The following is a 23,963-nucleotide window of genomic DNA, read 5'->3' as shown; positions in this document are numbered from 1 at the left end:
GACGTACACACATAAGAAAAGTCCAATTTCCATTCCTATGAAACCTTGCTTGTTTAACCACACAACATTCTTTTATGAGTGTGATTTACATTAAGATGCATTACTTGAACTTGTTTATTTAACATTAACAATCCATTAATTGCAGTAGTAATAGATCATAAGTAATGTTAATAAAGTAACAATATTTTGTAACATAAAGTCGACTTATTATTATTATTATTATTATTATTATTATTTTATTTTATTTTTTTTATTAACTGAGGTTTGTGTAAATAATAAACATTGATAATGGCTATGACAATGACTAAAGTTAATTCAGTCCATGACTAAAAATAAGTCCACATAAATTATTCATTCATTCAATCATCTCCAGTAGCTGCTTTATCCTGGTCAGAGTAACAGTGAATCTGGAGCCTATTCCAGGAACACTGGGTGCAAGGAGGATTCACTCTGAATGAGACATAAGTCCACACACACACATTCACACCTAGGGGAAATTTAGCATAGCCAATCCTAAATGCATGTGTTTCTGAGGTGGGAGGAAATATTGATAACTTACTGAACTCTTGTCTCCAGGTGTGAATACTAGAACTTGATCAGTTCCTAATTTTTCCAGTTAAGAACTGCAAATGTATGAATTACTTCATACTGCTCTTTGTGGACTTCATTTTATTTTTTACTTGCCAGAGCCATATCTCCCTGCAGTTCTCACCTGGTTTCCCACTGAAGCTAAGCAAGGTTGAGCCTGACCAGTACCTGGATGAGAGACCTCCTGGGTAAAACTAAGATTGCTGCTGGAAGTGGTACTAGTGAGACCAGCACAGGATGCTCATCCTGTAGTCTGTGTGGGTCCTAATGCCCCAGTACAGTGACATGAACAAAATACTTTAAAAACAGCACCATCTTTCAGATGAGATGTTAAACCGGCTCTGACTCTTTGTGGTCATTAAAAATCCCAGGACGCTTCTTGTAAAGAGTAGGGGTATAACCCTGGTGTCCTGGTGAAATTCCCCCATTGGCCCTTATCTATCATGGCCCCCTAATAATCCCCATCACTGATTTGGCTACATCACATCAAGTGGTGGGCGTGCTGGTGCACTATGGCTGCCGTTGTATAATCCAGGTGGATGCTACACACTAGTGGTGGTTGAGAAGACACCCCCCCCCCCCATACTATTTAAAGCATCCTGAGTGTCTAGAAAAGCGCTACATAAATGTAACTGTAACTAACAAACTCAATGATGGTATGAATATTGATCAGCGTTGGTGTTGATTGTTATTAATTTATTGTAATGGCCAGAAGTGTTAGTTACTTTGTTAATGTTACTTATGGTATATTAATACTGAAGTTCATGGTTTGTTCATGCTAAACCAAAAGGGACCTTAAAGTGAAGCACTACCATTTTGAGTCATGGGTCACTGGATGAACTATTCATCATATGCAATGAAGCAAAACAATTTTAACAAAGTTAAAAATCTTTAAAATAATCACAGAGCCTATATTCATAAACCACACCTGGGGCACTGGTTAAAATGAGGCGTTAACATCATATCATTCAGGTTAATGTCTAGGTCCTATCAGTATGCTGATATCAGTGTTCAGACTCCAGACTCTATGACATGAGAGATGGTTGAGGTGTGGACATTTGTGGCTCCATCTCAGATAAGTACAGTACAAGAGCCTTTTCCAATAAAGCAGAAAAGAGTTCATGAATTCTTCTTATTACGCTAATTAGATTCAATATAAATGAAACTCAGATTTCTGTATTTTGTTACTAAGGATCGGTATCAATATATAGATATACGGTAGTCTACACAGTAAACTATAATATCAGTGCTATTATTTAAGCAAGTTATATTAAAACAAGTTAATGGTCAATGAAAAAAGTGATAATATTTTGACATAAGTTTGTGTAGCTTTATTTGCAGAGCAGTAGCATCTGCTTGTTAGATACAAAGACGAGAGAAAGGGAAGGGAAAAAATTATTTAGACATATTTAAACAAGGTATTATTATGGTTGTGAACTGTATTTATCTGTAAACGAGTACGCAACATTTGTTGTAAAACCCATTATCTCTAGTAGAACACACGGAGACCCTCTCTGAGCCCTTGAGAAAGAGATTACATATGTGAATCAGTAACTATGCATGGCATGTGTGTGTGTGTATGTGTGTGTGTATCAGCTCGCTGCATAGAAAGAATGCTCTGAAACAATATTCACACGCACATGCAGCAGCTCCAAAGTCCTTGGTGCCCCCTCTGGGTTGGATTTCTCTCCCCAACTGTTGCCTTGGGAACCATGTTCAGTTTACCTCAGGCAGGTATTTCCCAGAGGGCCAAGGGGCAGCCTGACTAGGTGCGAATCAGACTGATGAGTTTAAATCAGGTCTAAACTAATAACATGGCTTAGAGGCTTTACTGATGGGTCACGTATTCAGAAACAAAAGCATGTCATCAGACTGAGAGGAATGAGGTTCTTTTTCAAACATTAATCCCCGCTCTCAATGGAAATGCTCTTTGGCTGGCACACTTTCTGACAGTCGGCGCATTCCACTGTCTGCATGTTTTCAAAGATCTATACTGCTGATCGCACAAAATACATTCACACAGATACAAACATTACAGTAATTACGCTGTGGTGTCCCTTATACACAGTCAGGTCCATAAGTATTTGGACACTGACGCAGTTTTCAGAATTTTACCTCTGTACAAATGAAGCAATCAAGATGTGATTGAAGTGTAGACTTTCAGCTTTAGTTCAAGGGGGTTAACAAATACATGGTTAAAAAAAACGTTTGGGAATTACACCTCCATTTTCACAGGCTCAAAAGTAATTGGACAATTGACTGACAAGCAGTTTCATAGCCAGTTGTGGCCTGTTTCCTCATGATTTCATTACAAATTAAGGAGATAAAAAGTCTGGAGTATATATATATATATATATATATATATATATATATATATATATATATATATATATACACACACACACACACACATATATATATATATATATATATATATATATATATATATAGAGAGAGAGAGAGAGAGAGAGAGAGAGAGAGAGAGAGAGAGAGAGAGAGAGAGAGAGAATACATAAATTGTGGTAAGAGGTCCCTAAAAAGAAATCTTACCTTAGATGCTTGTGCATACAGTTTGTTTCTGTAAAGCTGCTTTGTGATTATATCTTTTGTTAAAAGCACTATCCAAATAAAACTAAATAGAAATGAGTTCACTCTGTATGCATGGGAGGACCTAAATAAGGCTTATATCTCTAGGAAAAAGAGCAGCCCTACCCAGTTTCACCTAAAGAGCCAAGTCTTTCCCACTCAAATGAGTCAACAGGTTGGACAGTTACACAATGTACTGCAACATTAGGAATGTGCTATTTATAGTAACACAAAGTTACTACACTAGAGGATACATCAGTAATGCAGCTCACTTTCTTTCTGGGTAATGCCTTTAACCAGTTGATTCTGTTCTTGTTTTGGATAATGAAAAGATTAGGTAATGCAGAGATTATGTTAAGGTCATGTTCAAAGTGTTCATATTCATGTCCAATTCAATTCAGTCATATTTGTATAGTAGCTTTAACAGTAGACATTGTCTCAAAGCAGCATTACAGAAATTAGCATGTACTTTTGAATAGAGCCATAATGATCAAGGTAGAACTGACAATGGCAAGAAAAAAAACTCCCTGGGACAACATGAGGAAGAAATGTTGAGAGGAACCTGACTCAAAAGGGAACCATCCTCTTCTGGCTATGTTTCCACGACTGTATACTATAATGTCAAAAAGTACTAAGTGTGTTGAAAGGATGCTCAGTATGAGCATGTTCAGAGTGTTAATATGTATATTCATGTATTTATTTATTAATCTTTAGTAACGGCTTTATCTTGGTCAAGGTCACTGTGGATCCATAGTGTAGCCCAGGAACACTAAATGTGGAGTGGGATCACCCAGGATCAGACAACAGTCCATCACAATGCACCATGCACAAACCCATCCACATTAGTCTAGTTTTCATACTGCTTATCCTATACAGGGTCACAGCGAAGCCTGGAACTGAGGGAACTCAGGGCACAAAGCAGGGGACACCTAGGACGGGATGCCAGCCCATCTCAGGGCATAACCCACACAAACACATGGGTTATCAAATATGTTGTACAAAAGATTTCATCCCCATCTTTTGCCAAATGAAAGAGGCTAGAAGCAGGAAAAGGAAACTTTTGAACCTTTTTTTTTAAAAAAAACTAATACTATTTTTATTTATTTATTTATTTACTGGTACTATACAGTATAAAGGTTTGCATGATAACTCATACAGTTGTATTACTATAATTCCATATGGCCTGGGTAAATAGTAAACAAAACACAGCTCAGCCGGTACTACATGATGTTGCTATCCCATTGATCATTCAACATAGACTCAGAAACAGTTGAATTGTTTTAATACTACATGGTTTGGGTTGAAACGCTAGGAGATCCATATAGTTTAAAGTGAAAGGGCCCAAGAGGTGAATGAGTAGCTGGGCAGGTGAGCACAGACTGGGGGCGATGGCATTGCTCAGATGCCCTTGGCCTGCCTCCTGGACATTAACTAGCTTCACACAGGTCCGGCTTTGTGCATCTCACACAAAGGCCACACTGTTCATCTCCCCTAGTGAGGCTGGCGTCTCCAGAATAACACCTTTGTGACATGCAGAGCTGTACTCTGGGAATGGGTGAAGGACAGAGGACGTCCTCTACACACCTCTGTGCTTTATTCAGTTCTGCGAAATATCTTTTATTTCTGTCAGATAACATATCTGACTAAGAGTACTTACCATTCTATATCTGTTCATGAAAAGACAGGCCAAGCAGATGTTCATTTATCACTCTGGTGTTTAGCGAGTAACTATGTTGATGTACACGGTGTGGTAATTGCTCCACAATTTCCTGTGGTGTGAGGTGGCCATATGTAATGATGAATTGCTAGGTACAACAAAAACTCTCCCTACAGGGACACAATGCATCTTGGTCCCCATGGCAGCCTGGCAAACATGGACACGAAGACATGTGAACACACCAATTAAGAGAAAACATTGAGAGAAAAGGCGAGTCCTAATGGGAGTCGATGTATTCCCTGGATGTGTTAACCTGGATCTGCATCTTTACAAACAGTCAAGGTCTAGCGTTAAAGCAAAAACAACAACAACATCAATAATAATAATAATAATAATAATAATAACAATAAAGTGTCTGAGGTCATGAATAAATAGCACACCGAATTCAAATCAACTTTGTGTTTATCATATTATGTAGCAAATTTTTATAATAGACAAAAGGGACCAAATTTTGACTTTTTAAACGGTGTCCATATAAACAACCATATGCAGCCCATTCAGGCCTGTTAAAGCTCTACAAAACTGATGTATCTGTCACATAAACTCACACATAGTGCACTTATTCGTGCACCTATTCACATTAACTTGATCCTGTTAACCACAAGGCTAGAGATTTGTAAATTAGGTCCCTTGGTGATGGATTACTGAGTAGTGAGGTTAAGTGGAGTTTACTGAATAAGCCTCCACAAGGCTTAATGGGCATGAATGTTCTAGGCTGGAAAAGTTCCCAAACATCAACTGGTATTAGAGTGAAACTCCCTCAACTCTACCAACACACACAGCATGCTTACAAGACATTTCCCTGTTTCTCAAACAAGTTTCTCAATGTTTTCAATCTACGCTTCTTTTATTATAGGCTTAAATACAGTTGAGTACAAAAGTTTGCAAAGCTTTAAGGCAAAACAAAGTCAAGTAACTAACAAGTAAGACACTTAGTATCGTTTCAAAGATGTTAGATGTTCCTTCACAAGCAATCAAAATCGTCAATTTGTTTTTGTTAAGATATTCATCCATCCATCCTTCCATTAGCTATGTTATTTATCCTACACAGGGTTGTGGGGAGTTTGGAGCCTATCCCAAGGTACTCGGAACACAAGGCGGGGGACACCCTGGACTGAGTGCCAACCCATCGCAAGGGCACAATTGCATACACATTCACATACTACAACAATTTGGAAATGCCAGTCAGACTACAGCACATATCTTTGGACTGGGGGAGGAAACTGGAGTACCTGGAGGAAACCCCTGAAACATGGGAAGAACATGCAAGCTCCATGCACAAAGGGTGGAGGTGGGTTCAAGGTGTGAGGCAAACATTAATTTTTTAAATCATAATTACAGAGTAAAAATAATAATGCATTAACCCATGAAGACCATAAGCCATTGAAAAGACATGCACATTTTAAATAATTCAGTTTCAAGATCCAAAGAAAATAAAGCAGTTTCCTGCCAAAATGCTTACTGTAGTCAACAGCAGCAATGTCTGAGACAGTGGAGACAAGTGAGCATCTCTGGCCCAATTTATCAGATATCTTCAGCATGATAATGATTTGTAAATTATGTGAGCCAAGAACCCATGGAGATATCAATATTTCACAGCTTAATATCCAACCTGTGGAAACATGTACTGGTAAGCTATTAGCTAGCAGAATGAGCTTGCCAGGTTTTTTGATGTTTTACATAGTGAAAGCTGTGTATTAAACATAAAAGGTTACTTTAGTGTTCAGTAGCAATTGCTGTGTATTAAATATATCTAAGTGCTGCTACAGTTTATGTGTAACACTAATTATACATTACTTAGCTAGCTACGAACCTAGCAAGCCACTGAAGCCCAAACAGCACTTGAATGAGTTTACCTTCTTTATATACTGTTTAACATAGCTCACTTGGTCAGTTAACATGTTAACAATATTGTGTAGGTCCCCCTGTGCCTCCAAAAAAACTCTGATCCATCGAGGCATGGACTCCACAAGAACTCTGAAGGTGTGCTGTGGTATCTGGCACCAAGACGTTAAGAGCAGATCCTTTAAGTCCTGTAAGTTGTGAGGTGGGGCCTAAATGGATCGGACTTGTTTGGGTAGGTGGTACGTGTCAAAGAAACAACTACATGAATGCCAGGACCCAAGGTTTCCCAGCAGAATATTGCCCAGAGCATCACATTACCTCTGCAGACTTGTCTTCTTCCCATAGTGCATCCTGGTGACATCTCTTCCCCAGGTAAGTGACGCATGCATACCTGGCCGTCCACATAATGTAAAAGAAAACGTCATTCATCAGATGAGGCCACCTTCTTCCATTGCTTCATGGTCCAGTTCTGATGCTCACGGGCTCATTGTAGGCACTTTTAGTGGTGGACAGGGGTCAGCATGGGCACTCTGACCGGTCTGTGGCTGCACAGCCCCACACACATGAAATTGCAATGCACTGTGTGTTCTAACACCTTTCTATCATAGCCAGCATTAACTTTTTCAGCAACTTGTACTACAGCAGCTCTTCAGTGAGATCAGACCAGACGGGTTAGTCTTCACTCCCCATATGCATCAGTGAGTCTTGGGCACCCGTAACCCTGTCACTGGCTCACTGGTTGTCCTTCCTTGGACCACTTTTGGAAGGTACTAACCACTGCATACTGGGAACACCACAGAAGACCTGCTGTTTTGGAGATACTCTAATCCAGTCATCTAGCAATCACAATTTAGCCCTTGTCAAAGTTGTTCAGATCCTTACACTTGCCCATTTTTTTCTGCTTCCAACACAATTTCAAGAACTAACTGTTCACTTGCTACCTCATATATCCCACCCATTTACAGGTGCCTTTGTTACAAAGATAATCAATGTTATTCACTTTACCTGTCAGTGGAGTGTGAAATGTTATGGTTGATCGGTGTAGTTTTTTTTTTTTCCATGCAGGAAGATACCCTGGGTTTTTGAAAAATAAAAATAAATTCACGAGCAAAGTAAAATTAAAATTTCCACTGCAACATGTCTGCAGTCTTTTTGGTTTTCATTAATCAGGATATCAGAAAGTAAATGTACTATGATCCTATCAAAGTCATGTTTATGTATATAGTAACAACAAACCCTTGTGTATATACATGAAACAAAAAACTGCATGTGTATTAATAGGAAACAAGGCTTTACAGCGATTCTTTTATAAGACATGCTATTAATATTTCTTTTATAAGACATGCTATTAATGCGGTTTATTAGTTCCATGTAGTTCCAAGGTGTAAATACCCAGCAACACTTTGGAAAGAACAACAAATTGATGATGGTGGAATAAAACAGTATACAATGCCGGCCATAAAGTACTAACCACATGCTTCTCCTATCTGAATTACATACGTGTGTGTGTGTTTGTGTGTGTGTGTGTGTGTGTGTGTGTACCAAAAGTGCAGGAAAAAAACAAACAAAAAAAAACCCAATGACTATTAAAGTAAAAAAACATATTTTACAATTTACAATAAGTCAAATTGCTAACTTGTTTACTGGCGTTTAGTTTTCCCAAATAGTGTTTTCTTGAAATATTCCATTGTTTTTCATGATATACCTTTAATTATATATGAAAATATAATCAATTATTTTATTATTAGAATTTCTAGAATAACATTTCCTTCTTTGTAAAGCACTTTGAGCTGCATTTTTATGTACGCAAGTTGTTATATAAATCAAATTGATTATTGATTATCATTATATTATATGAGACACATTTATTCCATCCATATATTTGTTCTTTTTATCAATAAGCTCCTAATTCAGTTAATCATGCTTCAAAACAATCACTCAACCAAGTCACAACAGTGTTTTACCAAGGATGCAGTGAATTTCAACATTGCTGCAAAATACAAAATAAAATTAAGACTGAATTAAATGTATAGTTTTATTACATACTATGTTAAACTATGCTGTTTCATGTTAATTAACATATTAGTTACATATTACTTCTTTCTCTTGATATATTTGCCTTCTATGGATGGCCACTTAAATTATATAAATGTGTTTGAAAACAGATGCTCTCGCCTAAGGTATATAACCAAACATTAAGATAAGGTATATAACCATACATTAAGATAAGGTGTATTTCATTTCCACCTCATTCGGTTGATTTGCATAGTGTTGGTAATATAAAGGAAGTACAGTAAGGTTGTAAATATTTTTCCTTAGAATTAATTTTGAGATTAGGCTGACTGAAAGCAGTAGGAAAATAAGAGGCTTTGCATAATAAAATGACCGACATGCTGCCTGGATAGTTAAACAAACAATTCACCTGCATAGATGGTGAAATTGTCTTAAAATTAAGACTGAACTTAGTGGTTCAATTCCTGCCTCCACCCTATGTGCGTGGAGTTTGCAGGTTCTCCCCGTGCTAGACGTCGCTGTCTCCGCGGTCAGTAAACTCGTTGCCTGTGATTAGTCCTAACCAATATTCCATTTGAAGCCTAAAATAAGATATTCTAAGAAGATAACATTGACTCCATTCCTGCATGTGAAATACAGTCATACTGAACAAGGTGGATTATTTACTCTATCGGAGAAGCTAATAGACTAAGCACATAGATATAGCTAATAGACTCTAATCCATGTACAATTTACACAAAATGACAGACAACAGAACTGCAAGTTTAGTTTTTATTTTTTAATGAATACAGATACTTTTCTGTTTACCATGTTTGGTATTCAGAGGAAACATGACACAGTATAGCCAGGAGAGCATTACAGACTTGAAACACTTTTTATTTTATTTTTTAAAGAATCTAAATGAATGCATGAATATAGCTGTCTTTAAGTGTGTACTTGTAATAGTTTGAAATAGCTATTAGCTATTCTCAAATGAACATCACAGATAGGAGGAAATATCGATGAAGAATTACTTAAACAGGAAGCATTCTGGAGTTATAAACTTCAAGCAATGGCTCCCCCAATCTTAAATGAGAACTTTGAACAGTATTTTTTATTTATTTATAATTACATCTTTATATTTAACTTAAATATTGACTTATGGATACATGTACACTTATGTTCAGTTGTGTCAACCTGATGTTGTGATGCAGGGAAGTAATTATTTGTATTATCACTATTAAACAAATCATAGCATTTTTGTTATGTTTATGTTTACAAATAATTATGAATTACCATGCTTCTGGAAGGATTTAACTAATGATGAATTGCATGTCCAATAAAATGAGAGTAAAATGTTTGTTATCTGTAGATGGTAATGTAGTACAGCAGTTCTTATACCAGTATATTGACTTTGTGCATATGCCAATGCATCCCATTAAAAAAACCTCAGCTTCTAAATGGAGTTGGAAAACCTGGCCAGGAGTGGAAAAAGGGTGTGACGGATAATAACTGTTGTGGTCAGGTATGACAGAAGCAGCAAAACTTGAGAATCTTGATTCCGTACACTAATAAGAGATCTCCATTATACGAATGAATCAGATCGTGTTTTGCTAGTTTTGATTGTATACTATTTTTAGATAAATAATAACTTGATTTAAATTTCGTGTCCTCTGCAGCACGATCTCTTCTGTCGACTTTATTTGATTTATTTTACAAATAGCAAGAATGCCTTTATAGCTTGTTTTTTTGCTTTGTAGGGCTCTTTGGAAATAACCAAAGTTGTTCTGATACCAACTGCCGGTGGAGCCAATTACAGAGCTGAGCTGTAACAAAGAATCTAGTGTCATTCACTGAGTGAGACAACCTTGTGTGTCACAGTTTTGCTAATGGTGCCTTTGAAACTGGCATCTTTAATTTCTGATCACATGTATGTTCATATATAAGCTTTTACATGTCTTTTTTTTTTTTTTTTTTTAAACTTTTTGGTTTGTTGTAGGTTATTTATATCGATTAACTTGCCAACACAACTTACCCTCTTATTACCACATTTCAATCTCGAACCATTATTTATCTAATAAGTTTAATGTTTTTCCCCCCACAACATGGAACTGAACGTCATGGCCTCAAGCCACCCTTTGATAGATGTCCAGAGATCTGACGCATGTGATAGAGGGTGTGGCCATATTTGGTTTAGAGGAAATACAATGCTGTGTAGATGTTGTGACCTGGTATAATGCTTGTTTTAGAGGAAATAAAACGCTGTGTAGTTGTTTTTGGCTGGAGGGAAGAAGGAATCAATCTCAACATTGAATATTAAATTAAATGACTATGTAAATATCCTGGAATCATGGACTCTTGGAATCATGATGGTTTTCATTCTCATCCATCTACTCAGTTCTGTGGTTTATTGCAGGGCCAAATATGTGGGACCTATTATATTACCTAGAGTTTCAGCTTCCCATTTTACCAGAAGTGCTGAACATTCGATATGTAGAGAGGACAGACAGACAGACAGCCAGACAGAAAGAGAAGGGCTGGCTTATGCTGCTCAAGGTTAGAAAATGAAGCAGAGGTCAGTACATATCAGGCTCCATTCAGATGGAGCCAGAACACAGAAATAGCGTGTTTAAATGCTCCTATAAGTGAGTATAGAATGACAATCATAGTCTCTGTCGTTGATTCTTATGCTGTTAGTATAAAACATTCAAATTAGAGAAAAATTTTATTTAATAAATCATATTTAATCGATTGTATAATTTCTACCACCTGCACATCCTGTTTTCTGTTGAGTTTCCAATCATACGGCTCGACGCAAATATTCAATTTCAACCTCAAATCATTTTACATTCTCTTGTTTAACCTCAACCTTGTGATTAATTTCTTATCCATAGTCTAATACATTTTACTTATGAAATGGCATATAGTTTTTACAATTATTTTTTAAAACAGAATGTTTTCTGGGTTTAATGTTTAAACACCATAAATAAAGTGTGTGAAAAGAGTTTCATAAAGGTCGCCATATTAATATCTCTCTTTAATAATACGCTCTAATAGGATACTAGTAATAACAAAGCCATATTTTGTCTAGAAAATAATTTATAACGTATAGAAAAAGCGTTAAATGGAAATCCTAAATGTAATTGGTTGCCCTTAAAAAACCTTATGCTGCAATCTGCTCACTCTGACAGACTCATCTAAGCCTGTAGGTAGGAAAGTGAGACTTATCTACTGTGGCTATGTAAATAGTGTGGGTACTGACTATGACGGACGGGAATTTTTCCATTTGATACGTTTCTGTTTTGGATCTTATCTTCATGCTGTCCTAACAATCAGGTTGAAACTTTCACACACAGGCAGCTCTGACTGTCTGCACAAAAAGGAAAAACAAACCACACACACACACACACACACACACACACACACACACACACACACACAAATAGATCAAACTATTGATGAACCAGGAGACATTTTTGAACATTTTATATATATATATATATATATATATATATATATATATAGAGAGAGAGAGAGAGAGAGAGAGAGAGAGAGAGAGACAGAGAGAGAGAGAGATGGATATATTTTTGTGAAAAAAATAAGTACACCCCATGGAAATGGTTGGCTTTTTTAACATATTTGGACAAGCAAACATTTGATCCTCTTTGAAACAGTGCCTATTAATAAAGTTGATACACTCTATGAAATGGCACATAAAATTGACATTTTGTAATAATTTTTACAATAACAAAAACAGATCAGTCACATGGAAAAAGTAAGTACACTCCTACATTTATCACACCTTCAAATCCATAAAATTAGAATCAGGTGTTCATCTGATGCAAAAAGAAGTCTCCAAGAACCCCAAATTTCATCACAGGATCTACTAGTAAGTCTTTCAACTGTTGGTGTCAAAGTGCATGCTTCTACAATCAGAGATTTTTGATCTGCATGGGGTGCGTGCCAGGAAAAAGCCTTTGCCAGACTATAGTTTGCCAAGGAGCATATAGGCAAAGACCAGGCCTTTTGGAATAATGTGCTCTGGACAGACGAATCAAATAGAGTTGTTTGGCCACAGTAACAGCAGACATGTTTGGCACCGACCAAAAATAGCTTTTGAGGAGAAGCACCTCATACCAACTGTGAAGCACGGTTGTGAAAATGTTATTGTTTGGGGTTGTTTTGCTGCCTCTGGAACTGGACAGCTTGCAATGTGACAGAACCGTGATACGTATCGTGTATCATTGAAATGTCCTCAAGTATCGTGATATGGTGTTTCTATCATATCGCCAGCCCTACTAGCAAATCCACCAAGGAATGGCTCAAAAAGAAGAAATGGAGGGTTATGGGATGGCCTAGACAAATCCCGGATTTGAATCCCATTGAAATGTATGGGGGGGGGGGGGTCTTTTTTGCTTGTCCAAATATGTTATGTGTGGATCATATTCAGTCCAGTTGATCACCTGGAATTATTACAATCACTGGAGAAAATTCTGTGAGTAATGTGTTGCAATACTGAACACATTTAGTACTGAAACTTTACAATACGACATTGATTCAATTAGGCAATATTAAAAATACAGTAATCATAATATACCCACTGTACAGAAATGTTGCTGGAAGCTACACTGCCTGAAAAAAGGTACAAAGTAAATGCACTCTCAAGATACAACAGTGGTCCTCAAGGTCCAGTTATGTACCTTAAATGAGCTTTACAAGATGAAAGATACATGTTAAAAGTACAGAGGATTTATCAAAAAGAGTTTGTACCATGAGATGATCAGTTTAGTCCCTTATTTTTTTTAGTTCTACCTTTTACTTAAAGGTAGTGTATTTATACCAGTGCTCTGACTACCTAAAGACTACTGTTTGAAGAAGATGAGTAACAGTTTCAGGCATACACTCTCAGACAAAAACCTGTACACTGTCCTTGTCACTGTTTTTTGCATGTAGTGTAGCTTTAATGCTTACTGTCCATTTATGTTCCTTAAATCATTTTTACAGGTCCACTACATCTATGTTTACAAGTGAGAGATAGATATTAAAGGTACCAAAGATGTACTCTTGAGGGTTAACACCCCAGCAACAAGCAAAGGTACAGCTACTATTTTTTTCTGAGAGTGTAGGAATCCAATAACATGCTAATTATTGCACATTATTAAATATCAAAATCAAGTACCATTCGTCATCCGTTCTTTTTCCTTTCTGTAAATACATAGCATTGAAGTAGCTAAGACAGCCACTGGGTAATACGTGAACAGTCTTTCACATCCAACTGTGCAGTCTCATCTTCTGGGTTGAAGTTCCTATTCATGGTCACTGTGGACAAAATGCCCATATATTGTCTCTACTGGGCAAATGAACACCTAGCCATTCCAAGGTGAAGCTTGTAAGATTCTTTGGTCTGAGAAAAGATCCATGGCCAGGGTGAAAACATAAAAAAAACTTTGTTGAGAAAAAGAACATAGTAAGGCATCCAGAGCAGGAGGTCTTGACTAGATTCACCACTGTGATTTCCAGTGCAAGCCATTACCCTACACAGAAGAACAGGAGAGAGTAGTTATTATTTTCATACACTTGAAGGCAGCATCATAATCTCTTACAGTTCTCATCCAATACACTCAACCTAATCTATACTTAATTGGTGAATAAAAATTTCTGTACCCTGGCCTTCCTAGTCTAGAGTTTAACATTTTAGGTCTTTTGCACACTTGAGTTTTTTTTTTCTTCCAGACCCGGATTCGTTTTATCTGAAAGTTTGGCAGAATGTGAAAGCTATTTCAGACGATCCCTGGTCCTCTTCTACACTTTGGTAAAGTCTGCGTGGTGCTTGGTAACTACTCACTCTCAGTCCTGCTCTACGAGTAATGTGATTGATTCAATGTGACTGGTCAGTGGAGGAGACCGAACACCTTATTGATATATGGCGCGATGAAGGCATTCAAATGCAAGTTGCCACAACTTATAAATAAAAGCAATTTAGAGTTTTTATATGTGAGCGGCTACCATTTAAAGGCTTCACTCAAACAGTGGCCAAATCCCTTCCTACACGAGATCGGCTCCTTATTTGCAGGTTTTCCTGCTAAATGACGTGTCTGTCACTTTGCAAATCTGTGTGCATGAGCTCAGACATGGTATTGGGTGTGGAATCAAGCGTGAACACACCTTTAGATCTACCTTTATGACTGTACAACCTATGTTTAACTATAGTCATTTATAATCTAAGCAAACAACAAGATTTCTTTTAAAAAATCTGAAAAATGCCAATTCCGTCTCACATAATGGGTCAAAATAGTTATATTCAGACATAACTAATTCTCTCAGGTAAAGAAAGTACTGATTTAAGTTCTATTTTAAGCCTGGCAGGGGGGAAAAAAAGGCTTTGAGTCATCGAGGATTAACAAAGAATGCCGGATGACAATGCCTTCAAAGCATGTGCTCTTGCTCAGTGCGTGCCTTTCACATACACACAAACGATGCAAAACCGACTTCTGGATCAGCTGTCAAGGACAGAAAGTCCTCCCAGAAAATGCAGAGGAAAAACAAAACAAGATTTCCAGAAGTGAACATGATACTGCAAGAGTGAACGATGAGGATGCTGAGAGTGAGGGAGAAATAGAGAGAGTCAAGATAGACTGAAGAATGGAGCATGAGAACAGGAGTTCCTGACAAATAATAAAGTAAGAGAGAAGTAAAAGCATGGTAGATCAGAGGGGGGAGGCCCCAGAGGTGATGACCAGGAGTAAATCAAGTGACAAAGGAAGAAAATGCAAGAAAATTGGAAAGGCAAGGTATGATCACAGAGCTGCATACATCAGTGACGGGTCCAGTGTTGGATTGGGTCGGGGTGACGTTGCCGCTCTGACTGGCTGGAGAGGCGAGAGAGGCTCGTGGGATCGAAGTATCGAACGAATAGTCCGTCTTGTGCTGAAGCCACAAGCATGAAGAAGGAGAAAGCATGTGTGTGAGAAAGTAGTGCTATACATACATCAGATATAAATACATGTTTATGGCAAGGCTTTTTCAAGTCTCCACTGTTATCATCACTAAGCTGTATAATAACATTGCCATGCGGGTTTGCATAGGCAAAACAGGGATGGTAAATACTGGAACTCACATTTGTGATAATCGCGAGCTCTGTGGGCTGGTACACAGAACTGCGGATCTGTCCATTGTAGCCGCTGTATGGAGACACTGGCTTGTTACCTGAAAACACACGATAAAAAGTCAGTCTGAGAAACCTGTTGAAATGCAGAAACATTTTTGTTTCAACAAATGTTTCACCTGTTGAAACATTTCTAACATGCCACGCTTGTTTACATATAGTAGGGGCAAATGTAGGAAAGGAAAATACGTCATTTCTGAGTGATTAATTTTTCTATAACAGCGGCTCTGACAGTAGGCCCAGCTACAGGATGAATTAGTATTATTATTATCATCAACAAGTTTGTTCTAATGTTATTGTTTCTGTAAGAACAGTTTACAGACTTGGGAGAGTCTAAGACAGAGGGCTTTATGATTGTTTGGGAATGCGACTAGTGGTAATTTTGGCTTTACTGAGAAAAAAAATAGATACAGTTTAAACCTGTAATAAAGCGACAACAAGAACTAATGTGTTTCACAAATGTTCCACAAACATTAAATATAACTAAAAATGGATTAAAAAAAAAAAAGTATAACAAGTCAGTCTTTAATGCTGGTGCTGGCATTGGAAAAGAATCAACATTTGGGTTGGTAAGAGACACACCACCCCATTGTTGATTATTTTCCTATAGCAGCAAACCCCGTCATGTACATCAAGGGTGTATTACTTATTGTAACTGAATAAAGTATAATGGAAAAGTATCATTGATTAAATATATAGATTTTAATACCCAATCTGTGTATGATATTGGAGTCAGCAGGTGTTCCAACGATTTTCTTAAAGAAAAAACAAATTGTGTAATTTTTATCACAATGTTCAAGCATATGTTCATATTGTCTGGTCCTAATATCTGCTACACAAAGCAGAAATTGCTTAGAGTAAAACAGAGAAAAATTAGTGAAGCCAAACAAATAGAAGCTACATAATTAGATATAGACTGTTGCGGCCAAAAATGCTTGATTTTGTTGCGGCTTTGAAAAAAATGTAAAATCGTTTTTGAGGACTATTTGAATTGGTGAAACTGCAATTGCACAAAATTGTTTTGCATGGTCTTTCACAGTGATGTCTGTAAGTAAATGAGACCTTTATCTGTACTCATGTTCAACGTACGTGAATCGAAGAGGGCTTTGGCCGAATGCGTGTTGTGATGATATCACATGACACGTCTTCGCCCAAATCCACAGAAACGGTAATTTTGAAAAATTGAAAGCTGCTCCAAATATCGCAGAGTTTGATTTATTTTGCGTTAATTTATGTGACCACAAAATCCTGGAGAGACTGATTGATACTTATATATTAAAACAAAATAAGATGGGGGAAAAAAAATCAAACATTACATTAAAAAAAATTGTTTAGAAAATTGCCCAATGATGTATTTAGCTTTATTAAAGCACTTAAGTGGACCAGAAGAGTAAAAAAAGAATAATTAGTATTATATGTTCATAAGTAAGCAGAAAAATATTGCTGTGTCCTTGTTAGGAAGGGTATGACGGGTAGGAGCGCTGGGAGGGAAATGTCATCTCCTGCCATGAAATACCAAACTGGCATGACAGTGTTGCCACACCTCAGTCTCTGTGGAGATATGACAGAGTAAACACACCAATCTGAATCATTGTTCTGTGAAACATATTGGCCATATTGGCTCTCGTTACACAGGGTTTGTTGCCCTTCACTGAGTAATCAGGCACACAGCCTGCCTGTGCGGGGGTGGGACACGACTAAAATGGAAAAAAAAATATGACATTCTGTGTTGTTTTCTTCTTCAATGCAGAACCTTTGTTTTCTAAATCACAATGGCTTAGCACACACACAAACACACACAAAAGCATGACAGCATTATAACCCTTATGATGGCTTTTTAATATTTGTTCTGAATAGACCACAAATGTATGCTAAGGGATGACAAATAAAAAGCGCCAGAGAGAGAGCGAGAGCAATCGAGTGAAACAATGAGACAGAAACAGGGTGTGAGAGAAAATGCGAGACGGGACATTTGCAGAACAATGTGCTCTAAAGACTCCAGTCTTCAGCCATTACAGATACACGACTTCAAACATCAGCGGATCAAATTCAACAGTGTAAGCAGCAGGCGTTGGCTAAATCCAGCTTTCTGTAACTCTTGTACAGTACCTCATGCTTTATTTAGAACTGTGTTTATTTATCACTGTGTCATGCAGTTTAAACTGCTTAAAACACAATGCGTTTCCCAGAAATACAATGCGAATGCATAATAATGAAAACATTTAATGCAAATTGAACCTATCACCCTTTTAAGTTTTCTGGAAAATGTTTTACTGCAATAAATGTGTCACGAAGTTCAGCAGTTTTAATGCATTACTCAACTAATGAGCCTTGACTGTGTGTTTTTTTCCCCCCACGTTAATAATTAGTTTAACTCGACAGATTAAAACAGGTTTAAAAATCTCTAGGAATTAGTGTTTAATAAAAACGTGTTCATATTATATTTATCCTATTATTGACGACTCGTTATTATTGATTGGATCATGGCAAAACACCACGGCGAGTTTGCACCGTTGTACAAATGCTAGGAATGTGGCCGACGGAAATCATGAAAGCAGCTTACAAACCACCTACAAAGTACACAGCAAAACAGCAAGGGTGTAAAAGATTGTGTACCTGGTTTGGGTTCGTCCATAGAGAAGGCCTTATTTTCTACAAACATGTTCTGCGAGCTTTGCTCTTTCAGGATGTTCTCGTAACCCACGCCTTGGTTTGTGTAGACATCCATGGGGAGAGTTGATACCCCCTCTGGGTCGTCAGTCACCTGGCACAGCTCGGGCACCGCGTAAAGCAGCAGGAACACCCAGGCATTGGCCACCAGTGCTATAGCGAGAGTCGGGTCGTTCCAACTTGGAGTGCCAGCTGTGCGGTTGACGTAAGTGTACATGACGATCCATGCCACCCAAATGCCCAGTGTGAACATTCCAGTAAGCAGGATGTAGACTCCGTCCTTGTGCCAGCGCTGGTGCTTGCCGCACAGGATTAGTATGGATGCCACAGAGAAAGCCACCAGCAGGACCATAACATAAATGAGAGACATTACAAAGTCTTCGTTGGTAATCAAGCATGGCACAGGCAGATTGGAGCTCACGTTAATGGGCTGGCGGACCATGGTGATAATCATCCATTCTGTGTTGATGATCACTTCGACCAACCAAAGCGCCAAGGCTCCAAGGCACAGTGCCCAGGATCGCGGTGCCTTGTTGTTCCTGGACAGGATGTTCAGATTTATGGCTTTCATAAGAAGGCAGGAGAAGCAGGCTGCAAACAACACGCCGAACAGGAAGCGGCGTGAGGCACATGTGGAAAAGTCCTGGCCCACGATGAAGGCAAATGCCAGTCCAAAGAGGCCCAGAGCGCCCACAAGTATGCCAGCGTCCAACGGTACTGACTTGCGCCGCCTGCTATCTGACATAAATGGCAGGCTGGCAAAGAGAACCATCAGCAGTATGAGGCATACCAACACTCCGGCGGAGGCAAATGCCTCCACCACGATGCCCCAAACTACAGTAACGTCACACAGGTTATAGTAGAGAGAGCTCACGTTGGAGCCGCAGCCCTGTGGTGCCCCCATTGAGCCAGGCACAACTGCAACAACCATGGCAAGTAGAAGGTTCCAGAAGGATCTGGGAGCGAAGCAATCCATACCGGGGATCACCTGTGTTCAGACACACATGACAGACCAAACATCAACCAAGAGAACAAACAGATAGACAGAACAGACAGAGAATGCACAGAGAATGTGAGCTTTTGAAGAAGAGACAATCATCTTTACAATTACAACGACACAACACACCCAAGCAGGGAGATCTGAAACTGAAGAGAAAATCAACATCCTTATTAAACAATCACATGTCTGTGCAAGCTTTAAAGAGGTGCCCTGTCCAGACATGTGATTGTGCTTGTGTGCGTGTGTGTGTGTGTGAGAACACCATGGCCCTGAGAACAGGAATATCTATAACTGGAGTTGACTCAACACTGGAGTTGAGCTTTGTGAATCATTCATGAGTTTTACACAATATTTACTTTTTACCCCCAAAGATAGGCATGGGGAATTCTTAGAGAGAACAGGATTGGTTTCCATTTTTAAAAATGATTATTATTAGCTGTGCAATAAGCAATCTGACTGAAGTGTTTTCTGTGTTGTTGTTGTTTTTTTAAAAACAGGTTGATTCACACACAGACAAAACCCTGTTATAGAAAGATGTTAATTACAACCATGTTATGGCACAGAAACTCTTGTTGTGTTGGCGTTTCCAAGAATAATTTTGGGTATAGCGCTTATAATAATTTAAACGAAAGCTTGTAGCGATGCAGCTTTTTAACAAAATCTGAGAAATTTCAAAGTGTGACAGGAGAACCCGATTCAAACTAAAGTAGAAAAGAGTTGCAGGATTATTTAAAAAGCGAGTGCATACTTTGCTACCCACTAATTAGTTAATGATAAACTAGTGTGTTCTAAATATTCTAAATTGTGAGACTCTACCATTTTCTGTTAATCAGTGTAAATGTTGTTGTTGGTTTTTTTTTTAATGCTCTTGAGTAACATAAAAACATATGCAATTCAACTAAGCCTGAAGATTTTCACTTGGTGGCATTTCAAACCCAAACCCAAGAAGGCAAGTTCACACAGCTGGAATAAGCACTAAACACACCCTGTCATATGTACAAAAAGCCTGAGGTCTTGTGCCTTGATAGAGAATGTTGCATGTCTTTATTTCTCTTTACTCAGGATCCTTGCAACGCTTTAATTTTTAATAGTTGTTCCGCTTTAACACTACCATCTTTATTTATTCAAAACATTTATGTTATTTCCTATCCACAATCTATCCTATCTCTCTCTCTGTGCGTGTGTGTGTGTGTGTGTGTGTGTGTGTGAGCAAAACCCACAGTACTGCGTTAACAGTGTTGAATTTAATCTTAAAGTATTATTAAACAAATTATATCCCTAAATTATGCCTAATTCTACACCTGATTATTTCTGGTCTTTTATTACTATTTATTATTTTATTAATTATTTCTGATTATTTCCAGGAGAATAAAATAACAACAAATAAAAGCTACAACCTATAACACTGTTACAGTGTATTAAGTGTAATTAACTGTAAGAGTTAACCCAAAAAATGTTTTACATACAGGTGTAGACCAATACCAGCAACCCAACTGATATCAAAATAATATAAAAGAACTACTAACGCTAGTTAGTAATTGGGAAAAAAATTATTATTATTAATAATAATAATAATAATAATAATAATAAACACTAATGCGTTAACCTTCTAAAATTATAATCGAAGACGCGACTTGTTTGACTCTTTTCTGGACCAATCAGATCAAGGACTCGCAGAGCGACACCCAATCAGATTCGAGTACAGGCGGGTCAAAGAAAAGCTCAGCACACACCTGCGTAAATCAACAAACTAGCATATTCCTGGTGTATAATGAAATAGCGGCTGCGTTTTATTTCGACAAGAAAAAATGTCTGAAAGCGTAGACACTGCCATCTAGGCACTCAACTTTTTTTTTTTTTCTTTTTACAAAAATGCTCACTTTTCGTTAAATAGGTGAAAAAGCTCGGGGAAAAAGTTGCTGGTGTGTTGGATGTAAAAGCCTTTTCAAATGTGCAGCTAAAACTAAACTGCTCAGAAAGAAAAAGTAAGAATAAACAGTTTCTTGTCACATGTAAAGAAGTAAGAAGGTGTGAGTTACTCAATAAGATCCTTATTTTATATAATAATAAATCAGGACAGAATCTGCACTTACTTGAATGTAGCTGTGGTGAGAGATGAACTGCTCTCCTGCTCTGGAAGACAGTTTTAATGATCCTGTTCAATCACTTTAGTTCAGTGTGTGAAAAGAATAATAGACATTGCGAAGACAGAAAAATGGGCTCAAAGGACGACTCTAAACTCTTCTAAATGATCCACTTTTTGTGTTTCACTTCATATCTTCATCAGTGTTGGTCCGAACAGGTTTGTAATCGCTCGTGCTCTTCACTACTGATAGCGTCGTGGCGAACCTCCTACTTCACCAACGAGGCGCGGGGACGCGCGTGCGTGTGCCCGTGCGAGCGCGCGCAACGTGAACTCGTGCACGGTGTAGTGCGCCAAGCAGTATGACTTCAGCCATGTAGTGTAGTGTAGTTTACTGTAGTTTAGTGTAGTGTAGTGCATTGTAATGTAGTGTGGTTTAGTGTAGTGTAATTTAGTGTAGTGTGGTGTAGTTTACTGTAGTGTAGTGTAGTTTAGTGTAGTGCAGTGTAGTGTAGTGTAGTTTACTGTAGTGTAGTGCAGTGTAGTGTAGTTTACTGGAGTGTGATGTAGTGTAGTTTACTGTAGTGCAGTGTAGTGTAGTTTAGTGTAGTGTAGTTTACTGTAGTGTAGTGTAATTTACTGTAGTGCAGTGTAGTGTAGTTTACTGTAGTGTAGTGCAGTGTAGTGTAGTTTACTGTAGTGTAGTGCAGTGTAGTGTAGTTTACTGTAGTGTGATGTAGTGTAGTTTACTGTAGTGCAGTGTAGTGTAGTTTACTGTAGTGTAGTTTAGTGTAGTGTAGTTTAGTGTAGTGTAGTTTACTGTAGTGCAGTGTAGTGTAGTTTACTGTAGTGTAGTGTAATTTACTGTAGTGCAGTGTAGTGTAGTTTACTGTAGTGTAGTTTACTGTAGCGTAGTGCAGTGTAGTGTAGTTTACTATAGTGTAGTGTAGTTTACTATAGTGTAGTGCAGTGTGATCTAGTGTAGTTTACTGTAGTGTAGTGTAGTATGGTTTACTGTAGTGTAGTTTACTGTAGTGTGGTGTAGTGTAGTTTACTGTAGTGTAGTGCAGTGTAATCTAGTGTAGTTTACTGTAGTGTAGTGTAGTTTACTGTAGTGTAGTATGGTTTACTGTAGTGTAGTGTAGTTTACTGTAGTGTAGTGTAATGTAGTGTAGTTTAGTGTAGTGCAGTGTAATCTAGTGTAGTTTACTGTAGTGTAGTATAGTTTACTGTAGTGTAGTTTACTGTAGTGTAGTGTAGTGCAGTCTGAACGTAAGGGGGGTTTTGTTGAATATTTACACCAAACTTCACACTGTAATCAGTTTGTTGCCCAATCTGTCAGAAAGGGACCACACACACACACACACACACACACACATTATGATACTAGTTCTTACAATTTTATAATTTATGCCCAAGTCTCACATCACACAGTGGATTATCACACCTGGATACTGTAGACCTAGAAACTGCTGCTGTAATCATAAAGCATGCCCAGTGCTTACTCCAGGGCTCCCATTCATTTCAGCACACATAATGTTTGACTTTATAGTATACAGTTGTAGAAAAGTAATGAATAATCACACTAATCAGCTGTCACACAAAAGAGGATAGTGCTTTTTTTTTTTTTTTTTAATAAAAGACAGTGTCACAAGGCAGGTTTACAGAAATCCTACTTATCCGGTTTAGATCTCTAATGAACAAACCAGAGGCAGCAGTGACAAGGAAAAATACCTGTAAACAACATGAGGAATTCGTTGAGAGGAAGCAGACTGAAAAGGGAAATCATTGTCTTCTGACTTCTGAGTGACACCGGCTGTCTTGTTGTTATTACTACTACTCCTGATTCTAATAATACTGATAATACTAACACATCTACTAGTAATAATGCTATAATAAACATTGTTCTCACTGTAAGTCAAATCAGTTTGGCAATATTTACAAAAGAAAGGAAGAGTTTAGTGAAGAATTGCAGGATTTGCATACACTACTTATGCGGATACAAATTCCTGTCAGTTAGATGATGGCATTGCATGGGATTTTTGTGATATAAAATCATATCTTACTGCTGATGAATGTAAACAGATTTACAGAAAAAAAAATAAATTCATAGTGTGTCTCTTATAATACTGTTATATATAAGTAGTCCTTAATACTCAGTGATCATTTCAAACAGTCAGACTTTAATCATGTCCAGATTATGTGAAATGAAGAACCATATTTGCATACACTCAGCTAGTGTGTGTGTGTGTGTGTGTTTGTGTGTGTCTGATTACAGGCCCTTGTCCTTCTTTGGGTTACAACTATTTTGCCTGCA

General features: G+C 37.8%; 1 protein-coding gene across 1 annotated transcript; it reads right to left on the bottom strand.

The window, feature by feature from the left end:
- Positions 1–10,735: 10,735 nt before the first annotated feature.
- gprc5c (G protein-coupled receptor, class C, group 5, member C) lies at positions 10,736–21,903 on the bottom strand. Its single transcript, XM_053640265.1, has 5 exons — positions 21,657–21,903; positions 18,510–19,551; positions 15,846–15,934; positions 15,542–15,655; positions 10,736–14,262 (listed from the first exon to the last, which is right to left on the bottom strand). The coding sequence occupies exons 2-5, from the start codon at positions 19,537–19,539 to the stop codon at positions 14,230–14,232; spliced, it is 1,266 nt and encodes a 421-aa protein (XP_053496240.1). The 5' UTR covers positions 19,540–19,551; positions 21,657–21,903; the 3' UTR covers positions 10,736–14,229.
- Between the last annotated feature and the right edge of the window lie 2,060 nt (positions 21,904–23,963).

Source organism: Ictalurus furcatus, chromosome 13 (genome assembly GCF_023375685.1).
Source record: "Ictalurus furcatus strain D&B chromosome 13, Billie_1.0, whole genome shotgun sequence".
Lineage (NCBI taxonomy): Eukaryota > Metazoa > Chordata > Actinopteri > Siluriformes > Ictaluridae > Ictalurus > Ictalurus furcatus.
The sequence above is the reverse complement of the archived record's forward strand: the minus strand, read 5'-3'. Positions and strand labels throughout refer to the sequence as shown.

Coding starts and splice junctions, on each gene's coding strand:
- gprc5c (XM_053640265.1), bottom strand. CDS start 19,539: ATGGATTGCTTCGCTCCCAGATCCTTCTGGAACCTTCTACTTGCCATG. Junction 15,935..18,509: donor TATGGACGAACCCAAACCAG/GTACACAATCTT, acceptor GTGTGTTTTCAG/GTAACAAGCCAGTGTCTCCA. Junction 14,263..15,541: donor ACACTGGACCCGTCACTGAT/GTATGCAGCTCT, acceptor TCTTCTGTGTAG/GGTAATGGCTTGCACTGGAA.